The 27,502-nt window shown below is 40.0% G+C and overlaps 1 protein-coding gene across 2 annotated transcripts in view; it reads left to right on the top strand.

The window, feature by feature from the left end:
• Positions 1-27,502, top strand: part of LOC137629651 (huntingtin-interacting protein 1-related protein-like) — a 76,727-nt gene that overhangs the window by 35,185 nt on the left and 14,040 nt on the right. For both annotated transcript variants that reach the window (XM_068361195.1, XM_068361185.1), the window contains 11 exons: positions 8,589-8,722; positions 9,042-9,214; positions 9,462-9,627; positions 9,863-10,057; positions 10,490-10,645; positions 15,774-15,914; positions 17,486-17,624; positions 18,140-18,337; positions 18,474-18,585; positions 19,676-19,847; positions 24,359-24,564. In XM_068361195.1, coding sequence (XP_068217296.1) covers positions 8,589-8,722; positions 9,042-9,214; positions 9,462-9,627; positions 9,863-10,057; positions 10,490-10,645; positions 15,774-15,914; positions 17,486-17,624; positions 18,140-18,337; positions 18,474-18,585; positions 19,676-19,847; positions 24,359-24,564 — 1,792 coding nt within the window. The remainder of the gene's footprint in view (positions 1-8,588; positions 8,723-9,041; positions 9,215-9,461; positions 9,628-9,862; positions 10,058-10,489; positions 10,646-15,773; positions 15,915-17,485; positions 17,625-18,139; positions 18,338-18,473; positions 18,586-19,675; positions 19,848-24,358; positions 24,565-27,502) is intronic.

Here is a 27,502-nt window from a genome sequence, read left to right as displayed (position 1 = left end):
AGAGATATTTGCAAATATTCATACACAAATAATAGTGCTGATGATAAGATATTGCAAAGAATATAAATAACTATGAAAAGGAAGGAATTTTAAAGATTAAACTGGATGATGTCCCCAATTGAGGAATGGAAAAGCAGAATTTTCTTTTCCCCACAAGGTGATAGCTGCTTTTGTAGGTTTAATTCCAACTATTGCTATTACTGTATACAGATTCTCTGGGAAATCAGGTTTAAGGAAAGAACATATTTTCTTACTTATTTTACTTGGAAAAGCCCAAGCTCCAAATTAAACTGAGAACTGGTATATCTTTTGAAAATTTTTGGGAATTATATATTTTATTTTCATCATATTCATTCTATAATACAACTACTCAAGTATGTTTTTTTTTGTAGAATGTATTATTAGATACTAAATGTAATTAATGAGGGGATAGAACTTCCCACTTTCCTTGGCCAAATGTTTACCTAAATCAGCTGATGCCCTGGCAGAACTTACACCTTTACATAAGAGAGAAAAATGAGTTATTCATGGGAATATTTTTCTCCTTCCTCGATAGATATTAAACGTTAACATAAGCAAGAAAAATGAATTATTCACGGGAGTGTTTCTCTCCTTTTTTGATATGTATTAAACATTAATATAAGCGAGAAAAATAAGTTATTTACAGTAATATTTTTCTCCTTAATAGGCATTGAATATTATAAGAAAGGAATAGAAGTCATTCACAGGAGTATTTGTTCCGTGACCGAAATACAAACCACGCTATTTACATTGGGTTTACTTTCGGCGTAGCTGAAATGACGAGCCAATAGTTTTTAACGAGGGTTAACTACCCCCCGCGCTAGTTAGCGGGGGTAGGGGAAGGGATAGCTTGCTACCCCTCCCCCCCACACACCGGTGATTTGCTTCACTTCACTTCACTTTTGGCTCCGGCGATGAACAGACGTGTCTGTCCATTGTCCTCGTTTGACAGCCTTAATCTTTTTTGCTTTTTCTCAGCTTGTGTGCGTTTGAAGTTGGCCTCACCCTTGGATATCCATCATGCGCAAGTGCCCTGGTATTGCCGGTCGCCCTTGCGGTACTTTCATGTCTGCGGTGGATATGGATCCTCACACCCTTTGCCCGCAGTGTCGAGGCCGATGGTGTAACAGAGAAAATAATTGTAGTGAGTGCAGGGAGTGGTCTGCCTCCCAGTGGGAGAAGTTTGGCCGCCGGCGTAAGAAGTAGTCCAAGAGAGACCGTTCTCCTTCTGGTGTTGCCTTGAAGGAGGAAGGCTCTCGGGACACTTCTTTCGCCGCCCAAACCTCCTCCGAAGCTCCTCCTCGTCCGGCTCCTAAGGAGAGACCGCCGAGTGGGAGCGCAGGCCCTAGTTCTGTTTCCCAACCTTGGGTTGGGGCAGAGGGCATCGCCTCCCATAGCGGGCCGGCTCCCCCTCCTCCCCCGGGGGAGGTTATTGATAATGATTTGTTGTCTCCTGATGATCTCTTTCAGCTTTGGGCTTCCTTGGGGCTGAAGGGCCTGCCCTCCAAGGAAGCCCTGTTTGACCTTGTCCAGTTGGGGGCCGCTGTTAGGCAGTCGCCAGTGATAGCAGAGGTAGATCCTCTGTCTATCGTCAACGTCGTGGTGACAGAGGCTTCCGACGGGTCGGGACAAACCTCTGCGGTTCCTGATGAGGTTGACGTTGCTGAAGGCTCTCCTCCCCCTTCTGTACATCCTTCGAAGGGGGAGGGGAGTCCTGCGGGCTCTTCTGCTGCCAAGCCTCCCTCTCGGGGGACCGCATTGACTGAGACTCCCCTTCAGAGGACGGATGATCCTGACGACCCTCCTCGTGGCCGCCTTCGCCGTAAGGCTCACCGTCCGCTACGTCGTAAGGGCCTCCCGTCTCCCTATAAGGGTGCTAAGAGGCGCCTTTTTGAATCTTCTCCTCCTTCCTCCGAGGGGGGGACTCCTCGCCGTAAGCAGCCTGCAGCTCCTGCCTCCTTAGACCTCTCCGGGGATCGATCTCCAACGCCTTCCAGACCTTCCGCCCCTGGTGCAGATGGACAGCAGTCTGATCTCGTCATCCGACGGGCAACGGTCCCTTCAGGGCAAAGGGTTGCCTCCCACGGTGTAGGGGCTTCCCTTGCGCGTCAGGGTTCCCCTGCGCGCCCTTCTGCAGTGTTAGTGCACAGGCGCTCTCCTGAGTACTCCGAACATCCTGCTGTTCCTGTTGTTCGCCCTGCGCGCCATCGGTCTCCTGAGCGTTCTAGATCTCCTGCCTGTCAGAGCGCACCTGCGCTCCCAGTTCCTGACACGCGCCCTGTGCTCCCACGTTCGCCCGCGCGACCTGGAACTTCGGTTCAGGTCTTGGACAAGGACTCTTCTTCTCGCCCTCGCGATCCTGCTCGTCAGCCTGTTCCAGCACAGCAACGCTCGCGGTCGCCTGCGCGTAGTTCTAATGCTACTGTGCGCCCACGCTCCTCCTGTTCCTGAGGCCGTTCGTGAACGTTCGCCTTTGCACAACGTGCCGGCAGCTCCCACACAGGATTCCACATGTCGCCCTTCTGCTCACCAGCGACCACCAGCTCGCCAGCGACCACAGACGCGTCAACGTTCGCCTGCTCGTCAGCGATCTCCTGCGCGTCAGCGATCCCCTGAACATCAGCAGCTCCCCAGGCTTCTTCAGTCGACTCTTTCTTGTGAAGAAGGCGTCTGGAGGCTGGAGACCTGTCATCGACCTCTCAGCTCTGAACAAGTTTGTTAAGCAAACTCGGTTCAGCATGGAGACAGCGGTCACGGTCAGACTTGCAGTGAGACCACAAGACTTCATGAGCACACTGGATCTAAAGGACGCGTACTTCCAGATCCCAATCCATCCGTCTTCCAGGAAGTACTTGAGATTTAGCCTAGACAGCAAGACCTACCAGTTCAAGGTGCTGGGCTTCGGTCTCTCCACAGCACCTCAGGTGTTCACCAGTGTGTTCACCCTGATTTCATCTTGGGCGCACAGGAACGGCATCCGTCTCCTTCGTTATCTGGACCACTGGCTGATCCTAGCAGATTCGGAGTCAACCCTTCTTCGACACCGAGACAGGCTTCTGGGACTTTGCCAGGATCTGGGGATCATGGTAAATCTCGAGAAGTCCTCTCTGCAGCCGTCCCAACGACTGGTTTATCTAGGCATGTTGTTAGACACCAATCTCCACAAAGCCTTTCCATCAGACGACAGGATAGCAAGGCTGAGGAGGGTGGCGGAACCCTTCCTCAGGCGGGAAGAGCTTCCCGCCCAATCGTGGTTGCGTCACTTAGGTCACCTGTCCTCCCTGGCTCGTCTGGTTCAAAACGGCCGTCTCAGGATGAAATCCCTGCAGTGGCGGCTCAAGTCCCGGTGGAATCAAGGATCCGATTCCCCGGACGTGCAGGTCCCGATAGGACCTTCGGAACAGGCGGACCTGCGGTGGTGGCTGGTTGACGAAAACCTGCGAAAGGGAGTAGATCTTCTCTTCCTCCCCCCGGAGTTGACGCTGTTTTCGGACGCGTCAAAAGAAGGGTGGGGGGCGCACATTCTGAACCAGAGGACCTCAGCCCTTTGGTCAGAATCAGATAAGTACCTGCACATCAACCTGCTAGAGATGAAGGCCGTCTTTCTGGCTCTTCAACAGTTCCAACGGACTCTGGCGGGTCACTCCGTGGTGGTGATGAGCGACAACACCACGGTAGTGGCTTATATCAACAAGCAGGGAGGTACTTTTTCGCAGCAGCTATCCCATCTTGCAGTAGAGATTCTGAGGTGGACCGAAGTCCACTCGATAACACTATCAGCTCGCTTCATTCCTGGCAAGAGGAATGTGCTCGCTGACAGTCTGAGCAGGGCTTCGCAGATAGTGAGTACCGAGTGGTCTTTGGATCCTCAGATAGCCAACAAAGTCCTGACTTTGTGGGGTTCCCCGACCATGGATCTGTTCGCGACAGCCTTGAATTTCAAGCTGCCCCTGTACTGCTCCCCAGTCCCGGACCCCAAGGCACTCTGGCAAGATGCTTTCCAACAACGGTGGGACAACATCGACGTGTACGCCTTCCCACCGTTCTGTCTGATGAGAAGGGTGCTCAACAGGACCAGACTATCGGTCAACTGTTCGATGACTGATAGCTCCGCTATGGCATCACGCGGAATGGTTCCCGGACCTTCTGCAGCTCCTGACGGAGCTCCCGAGAGAACTTCCCCAACGACACGAGCTACTCAGACAACCACACTGCAACATCTTCCACAAGGCCATAGCCTCGCTTCGGCTTCACGCCTGGAGACTGTCCAGCGTCTCCTCACGGAGAAGGGCTTTTCGCAACAGGTTGCGGAGAGAATGTCTCGGCACCTGCGAAAGTCCTCTGAGGGAGTCTACCAGGCGAAGTGGAGAGTCTTCTGTGGTTGGTGTCGTGGGAGGGGTATCTCTCCACTCGATGCCACTATTCCAGCAATAGCGGAGTGCCTTGTGTATCTGCGGGAGGAAATGCGCCTTTCGGTCTCAGCGGTGAAAGGCTATCGCTCAGCCTTAAGCTTGGCTTTTAGGCTGAAAGGAGTGGACAATTCTTCCTCGCTGGAACTCTCTCTACTCATACGTAGCTATGAGCTTACCTGCCCTCAGTCGGAAGTGAGACCACCTCCTTGGAACGTGGTTCGGGTTCTCAGGGCTCTTAAGAGACCTCCCTTCGAACCATTACGCCAGGCCTCTGATCGCCACCTGTCTTGGAAGACGGCTTTCCTGCTCGCTTTAACCTCGCCCAAGCGAGGTAGTGAACTTCATGGTCTCTCGTACGACATCGCCCTTTCAAGGGGATGGGGGGAGGTAACGTTCAGGTTCGTCCCTGAGTTTGTTGCCAAGACTCAGAATCCTGGAGTGCCGGACCCACGATTCGATTCTTTCAGGATCGCGAGTCTCTGTTCTGTAACAAGTGACCCAGACCAGCTGCTACTATGTCCAGTGAGGAGTCTGAGGTATTACTTGAAGAGAACAGCTGCAGTTCGTCCTCAAGTGCGAGCATTGTTTGTTAGCACAGGTAGGACGAAGAGGAGGGTCACCAAGAATACCATCTTGGCTTGGATTCGAAGGGTTATCCATCACGCCTTGAATCCAGACCCTCCTCCGTCACGTCGCCCTAGGGCACACGATGTCAGGGGCATTGCTACGTCCCTGGCCTTCAAGAGAAACTTCTCTGTGACGCAGGTGCTTCAAGCTGGGGTCTGGAAATGTCAGACGACCTTCACAGCCCATTACCTGCAGGACGTGACCCACAGGAGCCTCGATACCTTTTCTATCGGCCCTGTGGTGGCTGCACAACAGCTGGTCTAACCTCAGGCTCCTTTATGGACAAGTAGCAGTAGGTTAAGGGCGTTGTTACCCGGTTTTAGTCTGCGTGAATGAAAGAGTATGTCTGACCCTTACTTCTTTCTTCATCCTCCCTTCTCTTGGGGAAGCAGCATCCTGGTCTCCGCATAGCTGACCTCAACCTCTGCAGGTAACCCATGCTTCCTTGTGCTCCTAGTATTAAGTTTAATACTGTCGCGTCCCCCATACCCTGACGAGGTGGTATTGGGAACGTCCTATCCTAGATTCCTATCTAAAGGTCTCAAGGTCAAATTCATAGGACGAGTCACGCTCTTTCCTCCACACACAACTTATGTAGGCCACACGTTCCTCGCGAAGCAAGGAACTTGTGAGGTGCAGGGGGTCCTTTTCTCAAGTGCTACTCACTGAGAGGCGGAGCCCCCGGGTAAAGCCAAAGTCAGTAAGGCTGGGGACTTTCCACCCTTCCTAGGGGGTAAGTCACCCAATGTAAATAGCGTGGTTTGTATTTCGGTTACGGAACAAATGACAAATTTGGAGATAATTTGTATTTTTCCTAACCATACAAACCTTAGCTATTTACACATATTTACCCGCCAGCCCTGTCCCCCAAGTCAAGTCCTACCTCTAAGTGAAGTGAAGCAAATCACCGGTGTGTGTGTGTGTGGGGGGGGGGGGGGGTAGCAAGCTACCCCTTCCCCTACCCCCCTAACTAGCGTGGGGGTAGTTAACCCTCGTTAAAAACTATTGGCTCGTCATTTCAGCTATGCAGAAAGTAAACCCAGTGTAACTAGCTAAGGTTTGTATGGTTAGGAAAAATACAAATTATATCCGAATTTGTCATTTTTCTCCTTTCTTGATAGATATAAAACGTTTACATAAGCGAGAAAATTATGACTCAGAATAAGTACAGTGCAAATGTCTTTGTTCTGTGTTGAAAATGGTGTTATCTGGTAATGTGGTAATTTAGTTTTCAGGCGAGATGAGGAAATCTTGACGTTGAAGTACAATAATCCTTTTGGAATTTCCTGATAATTTAGAAATAAATAAAGATTACTTGATCTATATCTCTTAATCTGGAAGTTCACAACTATGAATTAATTAGGCTCTGTAATTCAGTAGTGGTAAATATAGAAAATATATGATTTGGCCTCTAAAGTTATTTAATTTAAAATTTATATTTCTAATTCTGAATAAAATGTGGAGGGGAAATATGAATATTTCTAAACAGAAAATATTTATTGGTATTCTCATCTTATATCCCTTTCAGATTTACTTTCTGTTTGTCTTCTGAAATACTAAGGTTTTGTGTTATCGTAGGTTGCATTGTTGCGTGACAAATGATGTTAATGTGTAAAACATTAATTTACATTTTTAGAAAATTTGATTCCAGCCTATTGTTTTTTAGCAGAGTATTATTTGAATAACATCCATTCTCTGTAGTGTCTCTGTACGTATTTTAAAAGGGTAATTTATTGATATGGTGTAAGTTATGGGTGAGTTGATTGTGAGGGCATTTTTGATGATTTATACATTGGTGATGGTAATCTTACAATTAATTGCAAAAAAAAAGAAGAAAAGTAGATAGATACTGCTTTATTTTCATGTATATTTGTATTAGGTTTAAGTATGAGCTTTAGTTTATCTATACAGTAACTAATTTTTGTATTGTTTGTGAAGTTGCATTCAATTTTCTTTTTGTGCATACAGTAGTAGTTTTTCATCATAACCGCAACAATCATAAGTAGCCCACATTTACAGTCTCGAATTTGCTTAGACTTCGTAATCTCCTGTGTACAAAACACACACAGATGAAAAATTTTAGCATTTGCCACCTGGAATTCTAGGAAAGAACCTTATTTGAACCTTATTCACTATTCATAAATATATAGTGCTGATCATAGCTACAGTAATTGCTGAACTTCTCGACTTGTTTTGCTTGTCAGATTTTATTAATTGTTCACTTACCTTTTTCATCTTAATTTCATATTTTTATATTTTTTATTTTTTCCCTTGTAAATCAGTGTGAGTCAATTTATCAGGCATTTTCAGTCATTTGTGATTATATGTAATTAGTTAGTGTCCAATTGCATTGACTTCTTGTCTATGCAAGAATATGGGGAACAATACTCAATGAAAGATTTGTATTGTGCCTGAGAAAAGAAAAGGAATTCTATCCCTGAGCCCCTTCTGTCTCTGGAAGATGCATTCAACAACTGATGTAATATTTACCTTGGGATATAAATTTCCACTTTATATGCAGAGGACAGGACTAGGAGGTTACTTTTTCTGATTCAGTATTTTCAGATCCCCTGACCAAGCTGTAGCAATCACAGATTGGTTTCCTAGTGTCTAGAAAAGCTTTTCCCACAGCTCTTTTTTATTATTATTATTATTATTATTATTATTATTATTATTATTATTATTATTATTATTATTATTATTATTATTATTACAAGCTAAGCTACAACCCTAGTTGGAAAAGCCATATGCTATAAGCCCAAGGGCTCCAATAGGGAGATAGCCCAGTGAGAAAAGGAAATAAGGAAAACTACAAGAGAAGTAATCAACAATTAAAATGAAATATTTTAAGAACAATAACAATAGGAAAAGAAATGAGATAGAATAGTGTGTCCGAGTGTACCCTTAAGCAAGAGAACTTTAACCCAAGACAGTAGAAAACCAGAGAGCAATGGTTTGATTTTGGAGTGTCCTTCTTGTAGAAGAGCTGCTTACCATAGCTAAAGAGTCTCTTCTACCCTTATCAAGAGGAAAATAGCCACTGAACAATTACACTGCAGTAGTTAACTTCTTAAGAGAATTGTCATGGTTGGAGTTCAGATTAAACAAACCAAGGTTTTTTTTTATAACAAAATTATATTTTTATAAACCCTTTAATCATGATTTTAAATTCTCACCTCCCAGCCCCTCATCCTTGCTGCCTAAACTGCAAAAACAGTTGAGAAGTTGAGGTTAGTTGATTCATACCTGAGGTTCTAGGTAGCACATCCGTGGATTTTATTGTTCTTTAGTTTGGAAGACGTAAGACACTTAGAATCTATGATGTGTGAGACTATGAATGCGTTCTTACAATGATTGTTAGGTTTGTAAGCAAAACCTGTTTTTATTTTTATAAAAACTTCTGTGTTTCATAAGCAAAGAGCTACTTGAGACATTAGTTCAAAATTGTCTCTGCATTTCAAAGTTATCATTTTTATGGGGAAGTGGTCGTAGATTACATGAGCAAAGGTAATTTTGTTTTTATTTCAGCTCTTCCAACTGACATGTTGAGTGGCCACCGTGCACGTTTCTACAAACAGTTCAAGCAGTTGCAGCAGTTTTACAACAACACTCGCAATCTTCAGTACTTCAAAGGGTTGATTCAAGTTCCTACTTTACCTCAGGTAAATTATTTTGATAAGACTACAGAGGTTTAGTATTTACTTCATAAGGGGTTTTGATATATACTGCATTTGCAAATTATGCTACACTGGTTTCTTTTTTTACCATAGCTTTTTATAAGAAATACTTGTGTATTTGGAAATGAAGTTCAGTTGAGCTCAGCAGTGAGTTAGGTACCATGTTAGTCAACTTGTATGGCTTTCTGATATGGTGAAGAGGAAGAAAGAAAAACAATAGCTATGTATTTACACTTTATAATGCTAAAATGGTTAAGCTTCAACCAGGTAATCAAAACTTATTGTAAATTCTCTTTGCTCACAGGACCCACCAAACTTCCTTGTTGAAGCCGAGCTAAGGAGTCACGTAGCGCCTGTAGTAGTCGTGGAAGAGCAACCAGACATAGCAGATACCTCAGACACTCTTCTCATTGACACTTCAGAACCGGAGCCACCACCTATACCTCCGCATCCAGATATTGTGGACTCTCATAATGGGTTAGTGTTCATTAGGAGGATTATTTTAGTAACTTCCGGGCTTACAAGGTTTTCATACCAGTTGGATATTGTGTTCTTTAAGATTTGCATTGTGCTTAAGTCCATAAAACAATTAGATTTCCGGCTTTTTTTTTATGATTTCTTCCACTTCTTTATGGTTTTTTATCTCGATCCATTGGAATATGGACTTCTCATAAGTAACACTTATTTGCATGCTGATTTTATTAAATTTTTATCCATTAAAAAGGTCCTTAGAAGAAGTTGTTGCTGAACGTGAGTCCTTGATAGACGCTTTACATGGAGAGCTTGAAGCAATGCGTGCTGAAGTTCAGAGAGTACGGTCTCATGCTACGCACAATGAGGAACAGTTTAGACTTCGTATCAATGACCTCGAGTCTACAATTGCTGAACTTGTATGTTTAACCTCCTTTTGAGTTATGATTCTTTGGGTCACTTACTGTATTATCCTGAGAATAGGCTATCCCAAGGGGCACTGGGAACTATTATTATATTTAAAGAATACATATTTTTTTAATAACTTATACGATAGTATTTTACTAATTTTAATGAATAGATATAACTAAATTATATTTTCTTTTGCTCAATTATCAAAAACATTTTATTATAAATAAATTTATTAATTATCAGGACAGTGAGCTGATAGCTGAGAGACAGAGCAAAGAATCTGTTTTAGCTCAAGTAGAAGCAGCAGCAGCGAGCGCTGAAGCCGTGACGAGATTAGCCGACGAAGAGTTGAAACGGCGCACGGCAGAGGAGAAATTTTTGAAGATGAAGGACGTCTACCAGAAACTTCGAGACGAACATATAAATTTGATCAGAGAGGTGAGATCTTTTGGGGATTTGTATTCATGTAGCAAGAAGTTGTTTATGAAAGAATTTAAAAGGATTTAGGTTTTTTGCTTTAAGGGAAAGCCTGTCTATGTTGTCAGGGGATTAATTTACAACAGTGCATAAATGATGAAGTACTTGCAAACATTCGGAGATACAGTACAAATAAATCTAACTAAAATCATAATGAAATATTGAAATAAATCAATAATTAAATGCAGTGAACAAGACGACATTTACAGTATGAAACGGTAGTATTTGTTGACCTTTGCCACCGAAAATCGAAGGCGTGCGAGTTACGCGAAGCTTACCCTAGACCAAAATTTAGCAAAATTCAACTTGAAAACAGCTTCTTGGAACCTATCAAGTTTGTAAATTGAAAACTTAGTTACAAAGTTTTATATATTGGATATTTCTTCATTTCAGAGAGCTGAACTAGACAAGCTGTTGGCTGCGGAACGTATGGCGCTTGCTGCGTCGCAGCGTGGTAAGGAGGAGTTGGCGTCGAATCTTAACAGACTGCAAAGTCAGATGAGAGAAGAATCTCAAATGCAGCAGAGTTCAGCGGAAAGCGTGCAGAAGGTATATCTGCTTTTCTATTATTTTTGGATAGGTCAAGTGCAATATGTTTTTCTTTCATTTTAGGTGATTTTGCTTCAAGTTTAAGAATATTTATATTACACATATCTTAACATATTTAAAAAAAAGAGCTTCTTAGACATTGGCACAGGAGAATTCAAGTTTTTAGAACTACAGTATTGTTAAAATAGGAGATTGTCTAATAGCTGATAGTAAGTGACGCTATTAAGTTTCTTCTGTGCAAATGGATACTAGCAGCAATTGAAATATATTAAACTGTACTAGATCCCTTTATAATAACTGGTGGTTGTCACAGTTTACAGTATTTTGTAGATGTAACGCTGTATACAAACCGTGACAGTGTTATCAACATCGCCATTTGTTACATTTGGTTCATGGTATTTAGTTCACCCCAAAGCACCTTCCCCGTAATAGACACACTGCTACTTTTCCTTTGCTTCCTAACCAGGCACCTTAAACTTTTTTTTGCTTATGTTGATTGGCAGTTCTCTCTCCGTTATGCTTTTCCATCTTTTAAACATAAATAATATTATAGAATTGATGAAAAAAGGTATTGCACTTGAGACTAGAGAATAGTTCCTCACTGTAGTAGTTGAACAACCTAGTAATATACCTTATTTCAATATTTATTTGAAGTAATTGTTATCAGATAATCCAAATAAATAACTCCAGGTTTGTGTTAGTTAGGGAAATATACAAATTATCTCCTAATTTGTCATATTTATTAGAAGTAATTGTTATCCGGAAATCATCAAGATTTCTGACAATCAACTATCTTGTTATTGATCTAAAAAATGTTGCCGATGTTGAAGAAAATAAATTTATTTGCGTAGTTTTAACTTGTTTAAAGATGGGGTGACATGAAATATGAATGGCCTAAACAATTTTTATCCAAAATGTATAAAAGTACTGACAGAACACCATTATCTCCATGAATCTTACCTCTACATAGAAAAGGCCATTTACTGCAAGTGCTAGCTTGATGACTTCAATTAAATATGATTATATATTCTTTCTCTTGCTGTCCGTTTCACTCCCATCGGAATAGAAATCGCATCCCTCCCTCCTTTCCACTTTGGGTAAGGTAATATTATTATTATTATTATTATTATTATTACTTGCTGAGCTACAACCCTAGTTGGAAAAGCAGGATGCCATAAGCCCAGGGGCTCCGACGGGGAAAATAGCCCATTGAGGAGAGGAAACAAGGAAAAATAAAATATCTTAAGAACAGTAACAACATTAAAATGAATATTTCCTATATAAACTATAAAAACTTTAACAAAACAAGAGGAAGAGAAAAAAGATAGAATAGTGTGCCTAAGTGTACCCTCAAGCAAGAGAACTCTAAGGTTAGTGGTGACAGCGTAATAAACTTTAATCATTGTTGTTAGTTTTTCCAGTGGGAACCTCGTGTTTTCCCTCTCCTCTTGGCACATGGCAGGTGGGTAGCAAAATTATATCAAGTTTTATTGTGGTTATCAAGTTGGCACTTCCTGTAAATAACCTTTTTTCTATTTGGAATTAAGAAAATACTAGATTTTAGTTTAGAAATAAAATTTTTTAAGGCCATTTCATCCTTATAATCTATAAAAATTAATATTTTTATAAATTAGAAATTTGGTCAGTGTCTTGGAAACTGATTTCTTTGAGTTTATTTTGAAAATTCACATGCAATTTTATTTTTATTTTATTACACTGTATGTATTCACAAGAACAAACATTAAGGTCTAACAAGATTAGGATTAAGAATGTTTTCCAAGTGATGTCGTGGCCTATAGTCCATTTCTTTTAGCGAGGCATATTTGCACCGACTCGCAGCGGTGCCCTTTTAGCTCGGAAAAGTTTCCTGATCGCTGATTGGTTGGACAAGATAATTCTAACCAATCAGCGTTCAGGAAACTTTTCCTAGCTAAAAGGGCACCGCTGCGAGTCGGTGCAAATATGCCTCGCGAAAAGAAATGGACTATAGTTTATTAGCGTGCCAGTAGAACACTACAGTATGGTTGAAAGTTTTCATGTTGCAATTTATTTTGGATACTGTATTCTGTATTGAAAGCTTGTGCTGAAATTTCAGGTGTGTATAAAGTTTTAACATATTCGATATATTTGTGAAAATACCATTCCAGCTGATGTTTTATGAAAGAAAAATCTCTTGAAATTTTATGACCAAGTTTAAGAATTACGTATACTGTAGTGTGCACTCAAAATCTTGATCTCCATTACCGATGGACCATAAATCATTAAGAAACTATCAAAAGCAGTACTAATGTCGATTTGTCCTCATATCCATCTTTTCCAGTAGATAATTTTATACATATTTTGTGAGAGTAATCTTACTATATTGTTATGTTTATTGATTAATATTATGATTGATACTCCTGTAATTGTAATTGCAGGGTAAGATTTAAATTTGATGTTCAATCCCCCATGCTTATCTTCTGAAATTGAGATAGAAGAAATACCTAGAGATATCATAGAATAGTGGCTTATGTAGAAGTATTCCATATGTTTAATTCTTAGTCAGCTATGTTTATGAGTAACATCCTGGTAATATCTCCTTCTGTAATTCAGTCTCGGTTTTCACGGAAGCCACTGGTTTTCTTGGGAAGTTTAGATTTGTAAGAGAAACCTGATTGCCCTGCGTAAGAATATGCTTCTTTCCCTTTTTCATAGGTATCTGGAAGTATGGTGAGTTCAGTAATTTATTCATTATACTTTTCTTGGAATGAAGTTAGTTCAAATGGAAGTTTTGCCCTATGATTGTCTTTCTTTGTTGATCTCTGTAAATCAGACCAATTCTTGAAACCAAAGTGTATCTCTGGTAAGATTACCCAGCAAGATATTAATTTCAGTGTCAAGTGTTTTTGTACACTTCAATCATTATTTGGTATCCAGTGTGACATGATCTTTTTGATTGCTCATATAACCACTGCATTTTTATAGTGTAAATGTATATTTATTCATCTTTGATTATTGACGTATAGCGTTCTCCGTTAAGTGGTAATTGTCTCAAGTAGATCATTGCCTATAGTGCACCTAGTGTAGCACAATGTGATGAGTACTAAAGTTTTCTCAGCTTCCCTTCAGTCTCCAACTGTAGCCCATTTTAAGCTTTTGCTTGTCATCACTTCAGTTTTTCTTCTCATCTTTTTGCTCAAAATCTTATTCATGTTTTGAGAGATCTCAATCCAGTCTTCATGGAGACCTACAACATACAGTTTAGATTACTTGGGCCATGACAAGTGGAGGAGTCAGGGAAAGGGGATGTTAAACACGTGTGTTTAATTCATTGAAGGTTGAAAGTCACATCATTTGAACCAATCCTGGCTTTGTTGCGTACAATGCAACCTTTTAACAAAAAACAATAGATATTTGAAAACCTTAGTCCAGTTTTTAAAAGATGGGCATTTTTAAATCATTGGATTGGTTAGCTATTTTATATTTAGCTTCTCGCTTTTCTTCTCAATGATCTGTAGTAAATTATCTTCTTTGGAAGTCCAGGGAAGAAGTACAGTAATCAGTGGGATAACGACTTAGTCATTAACCCTCTTACCCCCAAAGGACGTACTGGTACGTTTCACAAAAGCCATCCCTTTACCCCCATGGACGTACCGGTACGTCCTTGCAAAAAATGCTATAAAAAATTTTTTTTTCCATATTTTTGATAATTTTTTGGAAAAATTCAGGCATTTTCCAAGAGAATGAGACCAACCTGACCTCTCTATGACAAAAATTAAGGCTGTTAGAGCAATTTAAAAAAAAATATACTGCAAAATGTGCTGGGAAAAAAATAACCCCCTGGGGGTTAAGGGTTGGAAAGTTCCAAATAGCCTGGGGGTTAAAGGGTTAATATAGCTACTGCTTTCACTGATATGTACTTCTAGATTGACATTCTAGAATTCAAGAATTGGTCTAATCAATTGAGGCCGGTAAAGGAAGGCACTTGTCCAAGAGGTTGTTTGTTGAAATAGATGTATGGTAGTGAAATTTTTCTGTATTACATATCAGTTCTTTATTATTGTAAAAATTATTCTAGGGTGCAGTTTTATGCTTGTGGGAGATTCTGGATCTTAAGAACATCTTAGTTTTAGTTGTATTTTATATTTAGAAAGCATGAACTGCACGGTTGTTGCTCGTTGTATATACTGTAATTTTTTCTAGGCCCAATGGTAAGAAAAATTTCCTGTTACAGTAATCCTAGAGCTGCGGATATGGTCAGTGTTCAAGTCCGGGCAAGTGACGTAGGCTAGCTTAGGTTAGGTTACCGAAAATCATAGCATGATAACATCTAGCCTTTGCAAACATACGTTAAGTTTATAAATATCCATGCTTGTCAGTCCAAAGGAATAATAATCATCATTGAAGTGTTTGATAAAGACAAAACAAAAATTATACAATTTTATAAAAAGAACTATATCACACTTGACAACTTCATCACAATAGGTTACAAAATCTGTTTCTGGTCAGTAAAATAATTGTTCTATCGCTATCAATTTATAGGTAGTGCATGAATATATGTGTATGTATAATGAATTCTGGTATTTCCCCTTAACTCCTCAACATCCCTTATCATTGAATAAGCCTATGATACTTCTGTGCTCTCATTAAGCTTGCCAGAGTTTATGCACAATATTTGACTACTTTGTCTGGTACGGTATAGCATAGGTATATTCTTTTTGCTCCTGCCAGAAAATCTGATTATTGATCTGCACTATAGTCCATTTCTTTTAGCGAGTCATATTTGCACCGACTCGCAGCGGTGCCCTTTTATCTCAGAAAAGTTTCCTGATCGATGATTGGTTGGACAAGATAATTCTAACCAATCAGCGACCAGGAAAGTTTTCCGAGCTAAAAGGGCACCGTTGCGAGTCGGTGCAAATATGACTCGCTAATGGAAATGGACTATATGATAGCTCAGCTTCTTACTTTCCTCATCCACTGCAGGTACAAACAATCGCTAATAAGTTCAATCTTGAAAGTTTGCAGGTAGGGTAGTACTGATGTGCAAAAGATTACTGTATGACAAGTGTAACAGTTTTCAAAACTTCTTTGATACTGAAATAATTTAGATACAAGCAACAATAAAGTATGTCTTATGAATTTCCAGGAAAAAGAATCCTTATGTCAGCAATTAGCTGCGGCAACATTGGAAGGCGATCAAATTATGGGTAAAGTGAGGGAGTTACAAAGCACTGTCTCTCAACTTCATAGCCAGCTGGAAGCTCAAGCTCAGAAAAGCTCAGCCGAGGTAAGTTTGTATAATTTGATACATTTTTTTATACATATTATTATTATTGGGTTGTAACCTCTGCATTCCATGCTTTTATCTTTCTCTAGTATGTTTGGAAGATTTATATTAGAAAAGTGTAAGAAGGACCCTTTTCACAGGCCGCCCTAGAAATTATTGTTATTAGCTAAGCTACAACCCCAGTTGGAAAAGCAAGATGCTGTAAGCCTAAGGATTCCAATTGGGGAAAAATAGCCCAGTGAGGAAATAAATAAACGATATGAGAAAAAATTAACAATAAAATATTTTAAAAACAGTAACAACATCAAAACAGGTACTGTATGTCATATATAAACTATAATAAAAACATATGCTGCAACTTTGAACTTTTGAAGTTCTACCGCTTCAACTACCCAATTAGGAAGATCATTCCACATTTTCAAAGTCATGTGCATTTCCATATTGTCAGACTTTAGGGCCAAGTGTGGAAGAATGAGCAATGGGACAGTATGGATTTTTTACATTATAGAGTAGAGCCAAGCAAAAACATTCTAATCTTAGCAGTGTATAGTTGACAACCTCGTTAAAAACCTCTAACGTTTGTACCAGTGGACCAAGAAATGCCTTTGTCTCGAAACCTATTAAATTTGACCACATAAACTTTCAGGAAGTGTAGACTGTCAGAGAGTCATAATGGAATGAATGTGAGAAGAGTGTATTATGCAATACACCATTTTTCCATGCAATGTTTTTCTATGGATAGCTCTCTTCTTAAATATTCCTCTTCTTTTTTTTTTTTTTTTTTTTTTTTTTTTTTTTTTTTATATAGATAAAGGATTGTTATTAGTATACCAAAAAAGTATTTTTAACACAATAATACTAAATTGATAAGATTTGTTATGTGTTTTCATTATTTTCAGTCTAGGTTTACCAGCTAATACGGTTAATGCAATTGTTTCCTATGTGAAGAGAAATGACAGTAAAATATATAATGGTCACATTATTATATTAGGAAAAAGAGCAGGACTGAACTCTATACTGTGCACATAATGTATTGTATATCACAAGAGTTGCTCAGAATTGCAAAATATCCATGGAGATGAGATTTTTGATGTTTGAAATGTATAACAATCAAATAGAGAAGAAAAGTTAACAAATGGGTGGTAAGTTGACAGAGATTAGAATATATACAGTAGAGTATTAGAAGATACAGAGCTTTTTATACTTCCAAGACACAGGGCTATGAAGTGAGAATTTAAAGAGCAATATATGAAATGTAGAGAGATGGTAAACTACAAGTAAAAAGAAATGTATTATTATTAGAGAATGTTCTGTCTTTTTAGTGAATAATTACCAAAAAGAATGTTAGTTCTAAATTTTTCACAAAAATATTCACTAGCTTTTCTAACAAAAAGTTAGTAAATATTCATGGGTCCTAAATGATTTTGTTTTGATATATCTGCTCATCATTGTAAAGAAAATATGTTAAGCTTTATTTAAATAAATTTTTTTCAAGTGTCCCATTGATGGTACTTATATGTGGTGTCAGCCGTTATCTGCAGTTTGCGTATATTTCCATCATTGATTTACAGATGAACGATGTGAAGGCTGATTGGGAGGCTGGGGTTCACAAGTGTATCGAAGGTTCGGTCGATGGTGCCAAAAGGGTGGTGGATAATGCCCTGTCCCACTTTGACATTGAAGCACATGCAGATGTAAAGTGTACTCCTGGTATGTATATTTACTGGTTTAGGTTGTTTTTTTTAGATTGATATAATTTAGGCTATAAATCAGTTTAGTGAGATTATTGTTACTGTGTGGACATGAATTGAGGTATGACAAGGAAACAATATCCAATAGATTTTGTAGATTTAAGAACAAAGCCCTAAGAAGAATATTGGGAGTTAAATGGCAGGCCAGGATTAGAAACGAAACTATAAAGAGATTATTCGAGTGCCGTATGTGAATGAGAGCATGGTGAGGAGTAGGTGGAGATGGTTTGGGCATGCTCTGTGCTCTCCCGCGAGAGATTAGTTATTGTTGTTAGTTATGTCTGGCATATAGCCAAGTTGGCAATTATCCATTTTGGCAATTCATTGATGCTCAGAAATATTACTGTGTCTGAAACCTAGGTAATTTATTATGCTGTATTGGAATTTAATGACTTTCCAGTGCTTGTATAGGTTTACATCTAATTGTCAAAATTTTGTAGATACTTCATTTTCAATTGTATTGTTTCTTTTCAGAGTATACGCTCGTCTACGAGACACTTGTTACTGATTCACTAAGTACGCTTATATCATCCTATGAAAATTATTTAGGAAATTATAAAATGGCCCCATATTTGATAACTAGCCTGACGACGACAGCTCATTTCGTTGCTGCATTCCTGTTGTATGCAAAGGCTACCTCACATGCAAGTCCAAACATAGAAAATGCTGAAAGTAAGTAAAATCTTACAAACATTTATTGTTCTGTTGGATATATTGTTAAGGATTGATTAGTGTTGTTGTACATCTAATTTTTACTGTGATTATTTTCATTGAAGCACATACTTAAAGACTTATTCTTTTCTTTTAGACTTGATTACTGCTTTAGAGGAATTTTCCAAAGAGTGTTCAGATGTCTTGCAAAGAGTACGCAGCAAGGAGAGTACAGTCGGTGTTCCGACATTGCAGGGACAGTTTGACAGGTGGGTTCTGGTGAACATACTTAAAAACTTTACATTGTAGATGAGAATGCACAAGGTGACAGTAAATCTCATAATTTTGATATCAAACTTACTAGTAATATAGTGTAGATTTGCGATCCTTGTGTCCACAGACACGTATGCTCGGAAGTCTTGTAGGCTAGGTTCTTTGCAGTGTCTTAATGGCCCCTAGCTACATTCATCATTTATTTTTCACCTGTGACTGATGAGTTTCAGCTTCCTTTCTTCAGTCTTGCTTTCCAAAACACATATTGTACATTCTAGGGTCTTGTAAACAAAAGAGGTAAATTAACTAAAAGCAAAGGCCCCCATTGCCAAATATATTCTCTCTCTCTCTCTCTCTCTCTCTCTCTCTCTCTCTCTCTCTCTCTCTCTCTCTCTCCTTCCTTTTTTTTAAACCTTTAAATAGGTGGTAAGAAAAAGAGAAAACCAATATGCAATTAATGTGACATTGCAGGAACAGTGGTCTTTAGTTTTTTTTTCATTAATCAGTGCAATGTAATTTGATTTACTATTTCCTTACATGTTGCAACATAGTCTATTTTCATCATTCGTTCCTTATTGAATATACTACATTCATTCCTATGGTCTTCCTAGTTATCTGATTATGTTTTAGAGTATTAACGAACCATGTGGACATTTCATCCTATTTTTGGTGGCAGGTAACTAGCATGTTGAACACGCCAGCTGATTTGGCATTTAGATATGGAAACTAAATCCAACCTAATTTAATATTACATTCTCGTACTGTATCTCTGATTCATTAACTCATCACGTGTCTTGAACTTCATAAAGGGATTTTGACTAAGGAAAAATCTATTCACGCGCCTTTGCTTTATACACGACACCCAAAAGGTGCTCGCGCGAGGGTTGTAACCTCAGCATTCCATGCTTTTATCTTTCTCTGGTATAATTGGAAGGTTTTATCAGAAAAGGTATATTAGAAGGACTCTTTTCACCGGCCGCCACAGGTCGACCCAGAAATGTTTGTACCAGTTTGGCATATTTTGTAGAATCTCTGTAATGACCCAAGATCCAATTTTTACATATTATAAACTTCTTTACCTTACAGATGCTGTAGGTTGGTATCACTCTGTGCTGATCAAACCCACATTGAGGAAGATATGGCATCGGTAGTTCAGAGGGAGATGGAAACGATGGATGCCGCTATCAGGGATGCCGTAGAAAAGTTCACTATTTTATTAGAAAATGCAAGAGCAACGGATTCAGGCATGCAGTTAGAGGTAAGATATGTCTAGAATGTTTTCTAATAATTATAATAATTTTGATAAAATCTGGTCGTTCTTTCATAAGGTGGTAATGCGGTGAACATTTTGAGGTCTTCATTAAATGGGCTGACAGTAGGAATAGTTTCAAGCTTCCCATCTTCATATACAAGTTTCGTAAAGTATTTCTTGTAGTTCTATTTGCATACAAGGTCTCCCTAAAAAGAAAAGGGATTTTGACGAAGGAAAAATCTATTCACGGAGCGACACAGGTCGAGCCTAGAAACCAAACTTTTTATAAAAACTCTACTCATTTTTTTACAAGTGAATCAGACTTGTCTCCAAAATAGTCCTCAATAGAGAATCCATTAGGGCAATTTTTTTCAGTCCTTGAATGTATCCTGAGAATTATTTTGAGGGATTATGCTTCAGTTCCTTAGATTTTCTTCTACTTTTTCTGTTGTTTGAATTTAGTGTACTTAGGATGTATTTCAACTTTAACCCTTTTACCAGGATGTATTTCAACTTTAACCCTTTTACCCCCAAAGGACGTACTGGTACGTTTCACAAAACCCATCCCTTTACCCCCATGGACCTACCGGTACGTCCTTGCAAAAAAATGCAATAAAATTTTTTTTTTTTATATTTTTGATAATTGTTTGAGAAAATTCAGGCATTTTCCAAGAGAATGAGACCAACCTGACCTCTCTATGACAAAAAGTAAGGCTGTTAGAGCAATTTAAATAAAATATACTGCAAAATGTGCTGGGAAAAAAATAACCCCCTGGGGGTTAAGGGTTGGAAATTTCCAAAGAGCCTGGGGGTAAAAGGGTTAAGAATGAAAAAAACAATTTGTATGAGTCAAAATCTGCAGCTGAAAAACAAGGGTCACCTCGTGGGTTGTCTTAAAGTTCTGGGAAAACTATCTCAAACAATCTGTGTTTCTGATAAATCAGTGCTATAAATAATAGTGTTCTGAAATGAAATTTACTATCATTATTAGATTTTAATGTATGGATCAACATCTAAGATAACATTAAAGAACTTGATAGGTTATCTTCATCTTATGACTATCCTTATGGTTATGACTTTTGCCTTTCAATTATTTACAAGAATGATACATAAGCAATGTAGAAAGGGATATATATATAACATAAAAGTTGACACTTTTATTATTACAAGCCAAACTGCAGCTCTATCTGGAAAAGCAGAATGTTAAAGGCAGCCTAGCATAGAAAATAAACTGGGAAGTAATTAATAAACTATAATAGTTGAATATAAATAATAAAACAAATTAAGATTAACCCTTTTACCCCCAAGCTATTTGGAAATTTCCAACCCTTAACCCCCAGGGGTTATTTTTTTTCAAGCACATTTTGCAGTATATTTTTTTTTAAATTGCTCTAACAGCGTTAATTTTTGTCATAGAGAGGTCAGGTTGGTCTCATTCCCTTGGAAAATGCCTGAAGTTTCTCAAAAAATTATCAAAAATATGCAAAAAAAAATTTGAATAGCAGTTTTTTGCAAGGACATACTGGTACTTCCATGGTGGTAAAAGGATGAGTTTTGTGAAACGTACCAGTACGTCCTTTGGGGGTAAAAGGGTTAATATCCATAAAACAAGATGCACGACGGCCTGTTTAAGTCTCCTAGGATCTGATGATGCACTTGGGCATTATCCATTCATATAACCTGAGTGCTATATAGAAAATGTATTTAGCTTTGTCATACAATTTTCAGTTTCTATTTATCTTTATTTCTTTTCTAGTTACGATACGAAGTATCGACATAATTAGGTTGACATGTGACTTTATAGCTCTCTGACCTAAAGTCATGAGCCTGGCCGATTTTGTCATGTCCAGGATCACCAGAGGGTTATTAGGGTTGCTGTCATAAGATAAAACTTACCAATTCTCTCTACCTGAATTCAGTAATCAATTATTTTCAAAAAATTGCATTGGTGGAAGTCTGTAAATTCGACGTTTGTATCGTGGAGGGTTACTGTATGATGATTGGTACAAACTTCGTTAAACATTGAAGTTATGTTTAGTCTTGTATTTTATCAGTGACACTTCTGGACTATAGTCCATTTCTTTTATCGAGGCAGATTTGCACCGACTCGCAGCGGTGCCCTTTTAGCTCGGAAAAGTTTCCTGATCGCTGATTGGTTAGAATTATCTCGTCCAACCAATCAGCGATCAGGAAAATTTTCCAAGCTAAAAGGGCACTGCTGCGAGTTGGTGCAAATCTGCCTCGATAAAAGAAATGGACTATACAGTAGTATGTTGTACAGTATACAAAAAAAAAAAGACTTGATTAAAACAATAGTGTGTTCTGTACAAGTTATTCATTGCTAGAACCGTGTTTCTTTTTAAGAAAATCATATCTGTACTTAGATTATATATATTTATTTTTATAAATTTCAGATTAAGTTTCGAAAGGTTTGACAGCATTGATGGGTTTGTTTTATCATTACCATTTGTAATGTTTTTTTTTTTAGTGTGCGTGTGCTTTATTTGCTAACGAATAACCATTCTTACTGTTGAGTACTATATATAAATATTTAATCTTTATCAGGAAAGTCTTATTTAGTGTTTAATCTTTTTATTTTGCAGCATGATTATCATTTAACCTAATCGGTACTGTTTGGAATTGAGTAAACATGTACTTTTCTATTTTGGTATCCTTGCCATTTAGTGCAAGGGCTGCTTCACTTGAATATTACTATATGATGAGGAATTTTTTTCAGGTGTGAATTCATAATTGTTTTTATCTTTCTATAATGAAAACTTAGTTTTATTTGGATGAATCTTTCCTCTAGGTCATATGGCTTGTATCGGAAGTGGTATGACCTAGAGGTGAATCTCTGTTGAGACAGTCACTGCTTCTTCCTTCCTCATTAAAGTGGTATTGTAATTAAGATCTCTACCGACGCAATGCAAAACAAGTAGGGACGTTCCAGACAAAGAAATCACCCATTCTCTCCTTTGCCAATTCCAAATAAGTGCATTCCCTTGATTATAGATAGGAGGCTCGCAACAAAAAACAATTTACATTATGTTGCTACTTAGTAAGACCAAGGGAAAACAGAGTAAATGTTAGCAACATTAAGTGAAACCAATAGGATGGAACAGTAACTGTTGTTATAGATGCTGGAAACATGTTTCTGGCTGATTTGTATTATCATTTGAGAATGGAAATGAGAGTAAGGTGAGGAGAGAATGAATATAATAGAGTAAGGTCAGGAAAAACTGTAAGTTACATATGTGAAGCAAGAAAGTCAAGATTGGGAAGAGACATGAATTGTCTTGTGGAGACGCGGTGGAAATGTATGAATTGATTGCTGAGCCAACATTTCTTTATGGAAGTGAAGTGTCGATGAGTGTGAATGGAAGAAAAGTTGCTTCTGAAGCTTATCTAGTGTACTAAGAAGTAACCAAATGAGAAATATAGAGACGTAGAAGTAGTAAAAAGGCCATAGAAGATGAGTGTATGAAATTGTGTGTATTTTAAGATTACTGTATAGAATTCATAACTCCTAGTTTTAAGGCTGTAGGAGTAGATGAAGGCCTAGAAAGAGTCAGAAAGGTAGAGTGTAATGTACAGGAAATGAGGAACTTCATGTAAGACAGTCGAGGGCTTTATGAGTGAAGGAGTGTTTGACCTGCTGCTGATTAACCGAAGGCATTAATTAGAGGGTCGTTTCAGTATCCCTCTGGTCCTTAGCTCCACCCACATTTTAGCCTTCCAAGTTCCCATCATGCTGTCCAAATCATTTTTAAACTTCATATTGCATTGGAAGATTTTTTTCCCAATTTACACATGTACTGAAAACCCACCTCATTGCTAACACCAGGCCTTAAGTTCCAAATTCTATCCATTCATCATTGGTTGAAGTATGAATGGGATGTAATTACGTTGGTTTTTATCTGCTTTATGTAGTTTTTACATTAAAAAATTATATCTAAAAACGTAATCATTAGAAAGTAATAAGTAAAGATTCAGTTTCCTCATTGAAGTCATGTAATGTATGTTTATGAAAGAAATCTTGTAACATGTTATCCATTCCTTCTAATTCTTTTTTGTGGGCATGTCATTTATACAGCACTGTGTAAAGCAGCTCTTGTTTGGGTGTTGTATCAAGTTTGAATTGACTAAAAATAATTTGTAGGTGTTTGAGGTACTATTCTCATAAGTGTGCAGGATGTTTTATTAAAACAAAGTTTGGAGATTTTAATCCTAAATGTAAAACAGTAATACACTAATATAATGGTATTTTATTTTAACCACTGTAATTTCAGAGTCTATAGTTATAATTTTTATTTTTTACGGCTTTATTAAATATGATATTTAATTGATTTGTTTGTAACACTATGCTTGGTTGGAATAATGAGTTATATGAATTATGGTGTAGAATGATGAGTGAAGCTCCTAAATTCTTATTACTGATTTTTGCTGTTGTAATAATACTGTAAAGATAATTTAAGTAATTTGATTACATTTAACTACTATAGTTCTTCTGTCAATAGGTGAGCGAAAGTATTTTGGGCACGTGCAGCGATTTGATGGCAGCCGTGCGACAGTTGGTTCAGCGTGCTTCTGAATTACAAAATGAAATCGTAGCGGCTGGCAAGGGCGGAGCATCGCCCCGTGACTTTTACAAGCGCAACCACCGGTGGACTGAGGGTCTTATCTCTGGGGCCAAGACTGTAGCATTAGCATGTCAGACACTGATGTAAGTACAGTACTGTACAGTAGAGTATACAGTTTATTTTTAGATGGTCCTCGACTCACAAACATTTGACTGGATGTTCAAACAAATTCAACTGAGATCATAAATTTCAGATATTGCATCAAAAGTTTGTAAACTGTAATAGGATAATGAAATACTGTAATAATACAATATTATATAATGTAATACAGTAAGCAAAATGACATTGGCAATACACTGATATTCATTTCATATGAAACGGAATATTTGTTGACTTGCTGCTGAAAATGGTTGATATGGGAGTTAGGTCAGGTCTACCCTAGGCCAAAATTTAACAAAATTCTTAATGGAAATAATTTTGCAATGGTATTTGAGATACTTGAGTCCATAGTTGGGTGTTGTTGTGAAATAAATGTACACTTTGTAAAGTTGTATTTACCAAATACATGTCATGCAAGCCAAGGGAGGAAATGTAGTTTGTTCCGTAACTGGAATACAAACCATGCTATTTGATAGGGGTATTACTTTCGGCGTAGCTGAAATGACGAGCCATTAATTTTTAACGAGGGTTTACTACCCACACTGCTAGTTAACGGGGGTAGGGGAGGGTAGCTTCCTAACCCCCCCCCCTCTCACACACCTGTGCTTGAGCCCACTTTGCTCTCGGCTTGGATGGTGGTCAAACGTGTGCGCTCTCATCCTCGCCGTCATATTGGCAGCCATTTAATTGCTTTTGTTCTTTTCTTTTTCTAGTTCTGTATATGTGAAGTTGGCCTCTGCGATCATGCGCACTTGGCCTGGGTTTCCCGACCGCCCCTGTGGAACATTCATGTCAGCGGTCGAGACTGATCCTCACGCCCTTTGTCCTTCTTGTAGGGGCCAACGGTGTGATAGAAACAACAAGTGTAGTGAGTGTAGGTCTGCTTCCCAGTGGGAGAGGTTTTCGCGACGACGGAAGAAGAAGTCCAAACGGGATATTTCTCCTTTGAAAGTTGCTTCGAAAGGAGAAAAACCCAAGGCCCCTTCTTCTGTTGCCCAAACCTCCTCCGAAGCTCCCACTCAGTCGGTCTCTTTCAAGAGACCGTCGAGTGGTAGCGTAGACCGATGTATTGTTAACCAACCTCGGGGCTCGAGAGATGACGTTGCTTCCCCTAGCGAAGCAGCTCCACTTCTCCCCCCGGGGGAGGATATGTCACTAACCTCCCTATTTCAGCTTTGGTCCTCCTTGGGGCTTACGGGTTCGCTCTCCAAGGAGGTTTTGCTTAATTACATCCGATTGGGTGCCGCTGTCAAGCAATCATCGTCACCGTCAGAGGTTGATCCTCTGTCTCTTGTCGACGTTGTGGTGTCAGAGGTATCCAATGCGGTCTCACCCATCACCTCTTACTCTTCAAACTCTACTGTAGCTGACAGCTTAGTTTCTCCCGTTCCTGTTCAACCTACGAGGAGGAAACTAAGTCCATCGTCAGTCTCTCCTGCTAGTGTTTCTCTCCCTCGGGGGAGTTCACTTACAGAGACTCCTCTTTAGAGGACTGCAGAAGGTCAGCTTGTTGATCCAATGGCCCCCAGATGGCGCATTCATCGGAAGACTCGCCTGCCTCTTCGCCATAGAGGCCTTCCTTCACCTGCGGTGAGGAGGCACCTCTTTGGTACAACATCTTGGATGCAGTCCCCCACAGAGGAACCTCTAGACCAATCGTCCATCACTGCTCCTGCATTGGTCCTGGACCTCTCTGCAGATCGTTCGCAATCTCCTTGAGTGGTAGGTCATCCTTTTAAAGGACACATCGACTTTCCACCCTACAGACCTGCCGACCTGCCGTCACTGTTTCTACATGGGCCTAACAAGGCTCCACCCAAGCACGCTGTTGCGTGGCGACAACATACGTGCTACGTGCCCACGAGACCTGACAAGCGCTCTTTAGTAGTTCGTCAGGCCCCTAACACAGGGAATCAAGAGCGTACGCGCCAACACGAGCATACACTCCAACAGGAGCATAGCTCCATCACGCGTTATGCGCCCTCATGCGCATATGTGCCCACTTTCTCCTGCGTGCCCTGCGCTTACGCGCCAACAGTACTACGCACGCCCGCTCCCATCTGCGCGCCATCAACCTACCGCGTAGTGGTGCTCTCTTGCAAGCCAGCGCTCTCCCGCCCGCATACGCACCCAACATCTAACTCCTGCGCGCCATGCTGTGCAGCATACTATGCGCCTGGTAAAACCTGCGCGCCAACTGTCAACAGATAGGAGGACTTCTGGGAAGTCAGCAATGCTGCCTTCTGCCACGCGCCAACCAGTACCAACGCTCCAGCGCTCTCCCACGCGCATCCGCAAAGATACACGCACGCGCCCTGCGCACGCTCACCCATTCTCTCCAAGGGATGCGCGCCAACATTCTCCCGTGCCCCACATGATTACACTGCGGGCCCGCGCGCTAGGGAACTTTCTCCTGTTCGTGCGCGCCTTACGGCCGGCACAGACGCATGTGAACACTCTCCCGTGCGCCCGCGCACTCAACGTAATAACCCTGCCCGCCCGTGCTCCGATATTTTCCCTCGCGCAAGGGCCATTTTTCTCCCTCGCGCGAGTATCAATATCCTTCCTCGCGCGAGTATCAATATCCTTCCGCGCGCGAGTATCAATATCCTTCCGCGCGCGAGTATCAATATCCTTCCGCGCGCGAGTATCAATATCCTTCCGCGCGCGAGTATCAATATCCTTCCGCGCGCGAGTATCAATATCCTTCCGCGCGCGAGTATCAATATCCTTCCGCGCGCGAGTATCAATATCCTTCCGCGCGCGAGTATCAATATCCTTCCGCGCGCGAGTATCAATATCCTTCCGCGCGCGAGTATCAATATCCTTCCGCGCGCGAGTATCAATATCCTTCCGCGCGCGAGTATCAATATCCTTCCGCGCGCGAGTATCAATATCCTTCCGCGCGCGAGTATCAATATC

The sequence above is a fragment of the Palaemon carinicauda genome, chromosome 2, assembly GCF_036898095.1.
Source record: "Palaemon carinicauda isolate YSFRI2023 chromosome 2, ASM3689809v2, whole genome shotgun sequence".
NCBI lineage: Eukaryota > Metazoa > Arthropoda > Malacostraca > Decapoda > Palaemonidae > Palaemon > Palaemon carinicauda.
This window is presented reverse-complemented; position numbering and strand designations above follow the sequence as displayed.